Here is a 10829-nt window from a genome sequence, read left to right on the forward strand (position 1 = left end):
TGGGATCAAGGAAACTAAAATCAAGTTGGGATTTATTACTTATAACAGAATAAGTCATTGATGGGCTTGATAGAGGTGTAAAGATTATGAAGAAAGGTGAAGTTATTATAGATGTATATTATACCAAAAAATATATATAAAAAATTACAAAAGTCTTACTATTTCTCGCTACCAACTGTATAGCGACACATAAGCACTACGCTATTTTCTATAGCAGGCGTTATGCTCGCTATTAACAACTACAGGGGGAACTTGATGGATGTGTTTTGGGTTGAGCTTATGCTGGTAGTTGTTGGTCGTATTTAGGTAGGATGTTATTATAAACGTTTTTTTTTTTAATTTTTGGCAGTTTTTTTTCCGCCATGAAGATGACCAACTCAGAACCACGAGGCAGCTTGAAAGAGCCGGTTGAGGATAAAAGTCATTGAGTGCATTCAAGTTGTTAAAATCTCAAAATATGTCGTTTGGGGCATGATGGCCAGTCATCGCAGGTATGTAAAATCATTCGCAGCAAATATTCATTTTAGTTGTTTTTCTTGCTTTTTTTAATCAAGATTCCATATTTCTGTTCTCCATGGAGAAACATGATACACCTTCATTGCTGATCTTTGTTGGTTTAGCAACGATACTAATTTATATATGTATAATAATATATAAGAAATAGTAGTAAATAACTAGACCTATGAATGTAATCAAAGGCCGATTCAAGAAATAAGAGTAAATGATGTTTTCTTTTCTGTTGTGCTCTGGACTTTTAGGTCCACTTGAATTCGTTGATGCGATGACTTTAGCAGAGGCGTGGACTGTATCCATTATCTTCTTATAAGGTCCACTTAAATTTGCTGATGCAATGACTTTAGCACAGGTACGACACCTATTGTATTCACAATTTCCATTGATTTCTTTGCATTAATTGGTTGTTCACTGTTTACATTCACTCCTATAGTTCTATGCATGTTACGTTTAATGACACCTTTAGTGGTCCGGGTTTTTTTTTTTCAAATATTCTTTTGCTAAGTGTTTGTTTTAAAATCACACTGTTAGTTTTTTACATGTTTGAATAGCAGGTTAATCTTGAGAAACTCATATTGTTACATAATCCTACATTGATTTAAATTGTTTTAACATATACCACCAAGTAAGCTACTTTTTGAATCAATACTTTTTAGAGCTGACGTATGCTTTCAATTTTTACGTTTTTTTTAAGAAAAACTCATTTGTTCCAACAGTTGTAGTAGAAAAAAGTCACATACGAATGCTTATAGTATTCTTTGTTGTTTATATTGCTTTTGTTTAGTTAATGTATTGCTTTTAATAAAAGCTCATTAATCATACTTTAATACTTTTTTTTATTAAACTTTTGGCCATTTATATTGGGAAGATAGATTTTGTTGAACAAAATACCACTTCGAACAACTTTTAACCCGTTTCTATCTAAAGATAAAATTGTAGTTCGAATCAATCAACTATAAAAGCAAGCGCATTTAATAATTTGTTTAGTTAAAATAAAAAATCATAGCATTGGTCAATGGTGGACTTTCTCCTTCATCTCAGGTCCTCAACATGCCATTGCCACCAGATTCAGTATGGTTGTTTTTGTGAATTATATATGGGTATTCACTTTTCAATCGGAAAGCTATTGGGTCGGTTAATCAGGAGTTTTGATCTTCATAACAAGTTTTCCTTCTCGGTGAGGTGGTAAAGTTTTTTTTTTTTGGAAAGACCGTTGGTGTCATCCGGGTCTTATTAAGGACCGATTCCCTCTTCTTTTCTCTATGGTCAAATTGAAATATGCTATGGTTAAAGATTGTGTAGGATTGGGTATGGAAGCGCATTCCGGACACTGATGCGGAGAAGGCTGAGATGGATCAACTGTTGGGTGTTCTTAAGTCCCAGTGCATAAAAGATTAGGGAGACTCCTGTTGGAGGAACATAGAGGGGGGGGGGGGGGGGTAAAGAGGGGTTTACGGTGAAGCGAGTGAAGCAGGACATCAATCAGTTGTGTTTGGCTTCGGGTCACATCGAGTCATTAAAATGGAGGTTTATAGCCATTCTGAAGGTCAATTGTTTTGTGTGGCGGGTGGTGAAAGACAGTATCCCTTCTGTAGAGACTAGCTGGGAGAGGTGTGCTTACTAAAGAGAAGAGACATGGTTTATGCGGTGTTCTTAATGACGGAGTGGAGATTTGGAAGGCTCGGAATGATAAAATCTTCAAAAGCGAAAACAGTTCGACCCCAAGGGTGTTGGAATACATTAAAGACACAACCTTTTGGTGGATATCTAGAAGATTACGGGAGTTAGCAGCTCGAATTGGAGTTCCTTTGTGAGCATTGACTTCGGTTAGGTGCTAGGTTTTTTTTTCTTTGTGTGGTGTGAGGTAGGGCAGTGTATTTTTTTTAGTCTGCGGATGTTGCTATATTGTCTATTCATTTATTTTTTTTGTTGGGTGTTTGTAGGGTGTTAGGGGGAGTTGTCTTTTGGCTAAGCACTTTGTTTGATTTTGGTGTGGAATGAAAGGTTTCGTTTGCTTATTCAAAAAAAAAAAAACATAAAAACCTATCACCACAGCTTTAATGCTATTTAAAGTTTATTTCTTATGTTTTCTTCAACCTATCCTATTTTTACTGTTTTTAGTTTCACATAAAAAACTATCACCGTTTTTTTACTGTTTTTAGAATGTAAATTGATACATAAAAAGCTATCACGGTTTTTTTACTGTTTTTAGAATGTAAATTGATACTTAAGAATTAAATTCGTTTCCCTTTTTTAAATGGTAATTCCTAATAAGTTATAATTGAATTCTAAAATTGTAATATGTTTTTTTTCCCATATGATAAACGTTTAATTTTTTATAATACATATGACTCAAATATATTTCTGACCAAATTTCAAAAGAAAGATATATATTTTATGCATTAAAATTATCAAACAATTTAATGCTTTTTAACTCTTTTTTAATAATGACTATATTTTAAATTACATTCCATCATGGGTATGTTTATTACATTTTGTAGATGTAGATTGTTATTCTCCTTTATTATTACATTTTATGGGTATATTGACTAGCGGAATGGTTTGTGCAACCGTACAAGGCTACAAGTAAGAAAGCTGTACAACCATGTAACAGAAACAGAGATAATATCTCGTGCAAATATTAGTAGCCGCACATATATACCTAGAATTAATTTGATCCCTTCTGATAAAAAGATTCCTTTTGCTTTTCAAAGGAGGCAATTTCCACTAGCCGTATGTTTTGCAATCACAATCAACAAAAGTCAAGACCAATCACAGTCAAGAGTTGGTTTGTATTTGAAACAACATGTCTTCTCTCATGGTCAATTGTGTGTTGCTTTATCAAGGGTGAAAACATGAGATGGGGTCAAACTACTAATATTTGATAACGACGGGAAACCTACAGATAAAACAACTAATGTGATTTATAAAGAGATTTTAAACGAATTGTGATTGTTGCATATTCATGTATTTCAATTTGTCGTCGTAATATAATATATTCTGTTGTCTTTTACCGTGTATAAAATCATAGTATTTAATGTCAGCTGTATTAATGAAGAAATTTTATTTTACCAAACCGCAAAGCTCGCGGGTTCTTAAACTAGTGAAAGAATAAAAGAATAGGTAGGACCCAAAGAAACCGGGTTTGTGACTCCCGTCAAAGAATTAGGCGAACCCATAAATGACCACCAAAGCAATGCTTGATTTTGTTGATTAAGCGTGTTCAAATTGTATATACTCCAAAATAAACTCGTTATAGCAAAAAAAATACAAAACTTAGTGGGTGGATGGTGCACATTAGCAATCTCACACTATTATACTACTTAGTTTTTATATACAGAAAATTTTTTTATATAGATAATTGGTTTGCCTTCCTGTTGAAGACGCGGGTTCGATTCCCGTTTGGGCTATTTCGATGAAAATCTAGGTGAAGGGACGAATTGGGGTTCTAATCACGGGTTCAAACATGACATGGGGCGAGGGTTTACGAATTCCATCTGGTTCCCGTGCATCAAGGGGGCAAGGTCTCATGACGGTCGAGGAGTCGACCTTGAACATAGCCCCGAGCAAGATGGGTTTAACATAAGATTCTTTTTCGTTGAAAAAAAAGATAATTGGTCTCTTATAAAAGCTAGATACACATATATATATTTCCACAAGATAAAATTGTTAATGTTACAAGGCTTCAAACGGAAAGATCAAGATCTCTAAACTCTTGTGTGGTTAAGTATTAGGTCAAGTTTGACGTGTTCCAACATTATCCAACAAAATTCCAATCTAAATAGAATTGTTGTGATGTCAAAAATGACGGTGTGAAAGAGCAACGACGATGTTTGGTAGCCATGTAGGGCTGTCCATTTCTATCTGAAGAAGAGCATGAAACAATAATCTCGAACTCAGAATCAATCAATTTTTACAACATAAACCTCACATCTATATATAATAAACTAGAGGTGTAACTAACTAACCATCCTACCAGTAACTAACTAACTCACTGAACTAACTCTATGCAATATATACAATCTAATATGCCCCCTCAAGCTGAACGGGGAGCATCCACATGAAGCTTGGACCACAGAGTGTCAAAACGAACCGAAGACAACCCTTTGGTCAAAATGTCTGCAATCTGAAATATAGTAGAGACATACCGAACATACAAAACACCTGCCAATACCATGTCACGAATAAAATGTAGGCCAATCTCCAAGTGTTTCATACACTGATGAAACATCGGATTGACTGCAAGATATGTAGCTCCAATATTATCACACCAAAGAGATGGTGGACAAGTCATCGTAATATGTAGCTCATGCAATATAGATGTAATCCAGCGTAACTCAGCAGCGGTATGAGCAAGAGCACGATACTCAGCCTCTGTGCTTGATCTAGCAACCGTATGTTGTTTCTTGGAGCTCCAACTAATGAGGTTAGGCCCAAGAAATACACAATAACCTGTGGTGGAACGTCGATCATCAGGACATCCAGCCCAGTCAGCATCACTATACGCATGTAAATCAACATAAGTAGACCGACGTATACATAATCCATGAGAGATGGTACCCTTAAGATACCGCAAAATCCGATTGACAGCGACCCAGTGTTGATCAATAGGTGTCTGAAGAAACTATGACACCTTACTGACCGCATAAGCAATCTCTGGTCGTGTCAACACAAGATACTATAATGCACCAACAGTGCTCCGATACATAGTAGGATCAGACAAAGGATCACCAGTTTGCCGAGAAAGCTGTCTACCAGAAGAGACAGGTGTAGATAATGGACGACAATCGACAAGACCCGTGCGTTGTAACAAATCAAGTAAGTAGTGCTGCTGTGATAAATGTAAGACATCCTCAAAAAATGTAGCCTGAATACCCAGAAAATATGATAACTGTCCCAAATCCTTGAGCGCAAACTGAGAGTGCAAGCGCCCAATCAAACCAGTAACAAAATCAGATGAGCTCCCAGTAATAATGATGTCATCAACATAGATCAAGACATAACAGAGTATCGAATCTCGACTATAAACAAAGAGAGATACATCTGAAAGACACTGGGTAAAACCATCAGCAAGCAGAGCGGTGGATAGCTTCGAAAACCAAGCTCTAGGAGCCTACTTTAGGCCATAAAGAGCCTTCTGTAGGCGACAAACATAATGTGGTCTAGATGAGTCAACAAATCCTGGGGGTTGGGTCATATACACAGTCTCAGAAAGATCCCCATGTAAGAACGCGTTGTTAACATCAACCTGACGAATAGACCACCCTCGAGAGAAAGCGACTGAAAGAACTAGACGAATAGTAGTAGGTTTGACCACAAGACTAAAAGTCTCAGTGTAGTCAATACCCTCAGTCTGATGAAAGCCCTTGGCAACGAGCCGGGCTTTATAACGACTCACCGATCCATCAGGATTATGTTTAATCCTGTAAACCCACTTACAACCAACAATGTTGGCGTCAGTGGGAGCCTGAACCAGACGCCAAGTCTGGTTGGCATGAAGAGCATCAATCTTAGCACGCATCGCATCCCACCAAACAGAATACTGCTGAACCTGCCGAAATGTGGAAGGCTCAGTGGTGGGATTAGTAGAGACATGAAAAAGAACATGATCAGGAAACTGACGCGGCTGTCGTGTATGATCACGAGATCGTGTAACCATCGAGTGAGTCGGAACAAGAGTAGTAGTAGTAGTAGGAGGAGGAGGAGGAGGAGGAGGAGGAGGGGGAGGACAAGGAGGAAAAGAAGGTGAAGTAATATCAGGAGAGGGAATAACATGAGAAGATGAGGAAGGAATAATAGGAGAAGATGAGGAAGGAATAATAGGAGAAGATGAAGAAGAAAGAGAAGAAAGGAATAGAATCTGATGAAGCTGTGGGAGTAGTAGAACTCCCTGGAATGTCAAAAATCGACTCATGGAATCGAACATGTCGAGAAGTATACGTACGAGACGTATGAGGATCATAACAAAGATAACCAAGATGAGATGGAGCATAGCCAACAAAGATACAAGGAGTAGACTTGGGTGAAAGTTTATTCGCTCAAGTATCACCTAGAAACAGATAACACAAACACCCAAAAGTATGAATAAGAGAGTAATCGGGACGAGATCCAAAAAGAACCTCATAAGGAGATGAGTGATGAAGAACCGGTTATGGTAACCGGTTAATAAGGAAGGCAGCAGTGGCATATGCATCATACCAGAATTTCTTTGGTAACCGAGCATGAAACAATAAAGCTCGAGCTACCTCACAAAGATGGCGGTTTTTCCGCTCAGCAACCCCATTTTGTTGGGGAGTATAGGGACATGAAATGCGATAAGCGATGCCAGAATCTGAAAGAAAACGAGCCATAGATCCACGAATGAGCTCAGGAGCACCATCACACTGAAGATGCTTGATGGTGCAGGAGAAAAGGTTCTCAACAAGCGGTTTGAAATGCCAAAAGCAATCAACCGCTTGAGAACGACAAGTCAAAGGATACATCCATGTAAATCGACTGAAATCATCAATGAAAGTAATGAAATATCTGTATCCATCTCTAGACATAACAGGCGAGGCACCCCAAATGTCACAATGTATAATATGTAAAGGTGAAGTAGAATGAGATACAACTGATGTAAAAGGCAATCTAGTTGATTTTGAAACACTATAAGCGGTACAATGTGTGTGTTGGGTTTTGTTTGTCGGATGTAAAAACGAACATCTAGACAAAACATCATCAGACGGATGACCCAACCGAGAATGCCAAGTCTCACGAGAAACAGAAGTGAAAGCAGCAAGTGAATATAGCTGATGTGGACTACCACGTGTGTGATGGAGGAGTTATCCATCAAGAGTCTGAATGGATAGACCTAGATATGAAAAAATAACAGCTATAGGATTATCAATCACTAACTGCGTAATCGATAAAAGGTTCCTGGCTAAGCCAGGAACCACAAGAACATGTCTAAGAGTAAGAGTACGATCAGATAAATGAAGCAAGGCAGTGCCAATGTGAGAAATAGTAAGAGCCATATCATTGCCTACAACGACTCGCTCAGAACCGGTGTAAGGAGCCGCATCAAAGACAATAGAAAAATCAGCAGTCATATGCGTAGCGGCACCAGAGTCAGGTATCCAAGAATCAACCTTTTCACAAATGTTGGAAAAATCTGATGTAAGCCCAAAATGAGAGACACCCGGATCAAATGTGGGCTGGACAGTTTGTGTATAGGCTTGTGGTGACACGTGAGATTGTTGCAGTTGTGAAGTAAACACATTTTGTGATAAGTTTGGGCCTGAGCCCAGTAAAGATGAAAATTGCCCAAAAATTTGTTGATCCACTTTACATGTTGATCCACACAAATTATCATTTTCACTAGACAAATGCAATCCACACAAATAACCAGTAACATCATCATCTTCAATAGGCGATACCCTAGATCCAGAAGTATTCGATTCACACAAATAACCAGTAACATCATCATCTTCAATAGGCGAAACCCTAGAATCAGAAGTATGTGATCCACTGCCGTAAACCATTCCTTTATCGTCACAAAGCGCATTTTCCATCAACGGAATCTGAACCGTTTCGTCAATCGGGATCTGAAGCAGCATTGATTTTATCTTTGTTGTTGCTGGTAGTTAGCTTGAGGGATCGACTGCAGAAATTGTCCCGCCATGCATGCATTTCAGTTTTTAAAAACGATGTAATTCGGCACTTTCTCAATGATTTGTTATTGAAAAATTATGAATTGTTGGTTTAATTTCAGTGCTTAGTGATTGTATGGCACATTCTTGATTCTTGAAACGAAATTATTGATAATTTTTTGTCACCGGAAAGTTAGAGAAGATGACCGGAGAAGATAAGGTGTAGCCGGAAAAAGTCACCGGAATCTCAATCAAACAGTAAGAAGAGAATGAAACAGAGTTGAGAATGAATGATGATATTGGAATAGGAAGATGATGATCAGAGAACACAAATTTGCCGGAAAAACAGAAAAGAAGAGAAAGAGTGGTCGGAAAAATAACAACTTGCCGGAAGTGTAACAAACTCAGGTAAGAGCCATTGTAGCTCTGATACCATGAAGAAGAGCATGAAACAGTAATCTCTCATAGAACTCAGAATCAATCAATCTTTACAACATAAACCTCACCTCTATATATAACAAACTAGAGGTGTAACTAACTAACCATCCTACCAGTAACTAACTCACTGAACTAACTCTATGCAATATATACAATCTAATACTATCTGAAATAGTGAAACATGAAACCTGAACCGAATTCAAAATCACCCGAATCCGAACTATAGAGTACCTGAAAAACCCAAACCCGAAAAACCTCAACCCGAATCTTCTATGGATCAGTTATCGGGTCACTTATTCCTAGCAAAAAAAAAACCCGAACAATCTTACCCGAAAAAAACCCAAACATTTATTCCCTTCTTTCTATAGATTTGTTTTGGTTTAGAGTTGCTAGTATTTGAAACATTAAGTTTTGGGACTTTTGAAATTATAATATCAGATTATCAAACGATTTTTGAAGTTAATAATATTTTTCTAGTAGTAGTATCAATTTAGATGATATTTTGTAAAAATAAACGTTTATTTTCATTTTACATTAAAACTTAAAAACTGAATAACCCGACCTGATCTAACCCGAACCCGACCAACCCGAACTCAAAATGGGTCGGTTATCAGGTTACTCTTTCCAAGCAAAAAGAACCTGAATAACCCGACCTGAAAAACTCAAAATCCGAAGAACAACCCTAACCACGACAAAAAAAATACCGTTTAGAAATGTGTAAGAGGAATTAAATTAATAACAACAAGAATAATAACTGCTCTATTATTATTTTCTTTCAAAATTCCTTTACATCAAAAGACTATCTTAATTAAAGTTTAATTATAATAATAATACCCAATATAAAGATCTCCCAAAATGCCTCAAATTAAATTATTGGTGAAGATTTAAAGTTGATGCAAGTAGGAAATCAATGTGTACAACACAAGCTCTAAATTTCTCATCTTCACATCTTCTTTACAACCATTCATTCATCTTCCCACCTTATCCAATATCTCTTTCTTTTTCTATTCTTTTCTTTCTTTCTTTCATCACCCACTCATTATCTCATTCAAACCCACAAAACTTTTCAACCCAAACCACCAATGGCCACCGCCTCCGCCACCCTATCTCCGGTTAACTTCACGGTGGTTGCACCCACCCGGTCCTCCTCCACCACCACCACCACCAAAGTTACCTACATTAAGGGACTCAACTCATTTGGTGGGCTCAAAGCTCACAACGCGGTGGCTTCATTGGGATCATCTGTTTCGACCGAACAACAATTCGCAAACATTGTTTGCGAATTGAGGAAAACATCATCAAGTGGTGGAGCACTCGCCTCTACTTGTAGTGCAGTGGCTGAGATTTTCAGGATAGCTGCAATCATGAATGGGATTACTCTTGTTGGTGTTGCAATCGGGTTTGTTCTTCTACGAATCGAGGCTTCGGTTGAGGAAGCAGAGTAATAAATTTTTGAATCTTTTTTCCCTCCAAAGTTGTATGTTTGTTTCATTGTTGAATTCATGTAGAATCAATCATAAAGATGTATGGAACATATGTTATATATAATACTTATCATTTATGCCTTTTTATATGTTTATAGGTATGTGTTACAATGTTACAAAATATTGATAGGGTACACTTAGAAAATATTGCCCTATTAGACTACTTCTTTAGAATTATAGTTTACAAAGGCAAAGGCGGGTTGTTCATTCGAATGTTGTGATCGTATAACGCATAACTCGCCTATAGAGAAATTGATTGATAAAGACCATAATAAATAAACTTATAGACGTGACCTGCCACGTGATACAAAATAAGGCGACCCTGTAAATAATATATGGTGGCCCATGAAATCCTCCCACAAACTCATCCGTCTCGCGATCCTAAACATCAATATCAGGGGAGCTTCACAACAAGCTGTTGAGGATGGTCTAATAGCATTCGCGATAAAGAAACTCACAAACGTTCGCAAAGCTAGCATATCCGTAACAATTATAAACTTTTTACAAGCACTTCGTCCGTTGATCCTACAAACGCCTAAAAACATTAAATTTTTAACGAATAACCACATTTTACACTTTTTTTTTCATAGCCAAATTATTTATTGTAATAGACTATTTAGTTTTAAATATCATCCAAATAAAAATAACTAAGTTTTTATCCTAAAAGTAACTTTGTAACAATAACAATTATTGTTATGGAACGATTTAATGAATCAAGAAAGATATTAAAAGAATATATAATGTAAGAACTTTTCTAGAAAAAAAA

General features: G+C 37.0%; 1 protein-coding gene across 1 annotated transcript; it reads left to right on the plus strand.

Moving 5' to 3' along the window:
* Positions 1-9475: 9475 nt before the first annotated feature.
* Positions 9476-10156, plus strand: LOC110915897. Its single transcript, XM_022160642.2, has one exon. It carries the CDS (start codon positions 9662-9664, stop codon positions 10022-10024), a length of 363 nt encoding a protein of 120 aa, XP_022016334.1. The 5' UTR covers positions 9476-9661; the 3' UTR covers positions 10025-10156.
* The last annotated feature ends 673 nt before the right edge of the window (positions 10157-10829 follow it).

The sequence above is a fragment of the Helianthus annuus genome, chromosome 16 (assembly GCF_002127325.2).
Source record: "Helianthus annuus cultivar XRQ/B chromosome 16, HanXRQr2.0-SUNRISE, whole genome shotgun sequence".
In the NCBI taxonomy this organism is placed as follows: domain Eukaryota; kingdom Viridiplantae; phylum Streptophyta; class Magnoliopsida; order Asterales; family Asteraceae; genus Helianthus; species Helianthus annuus.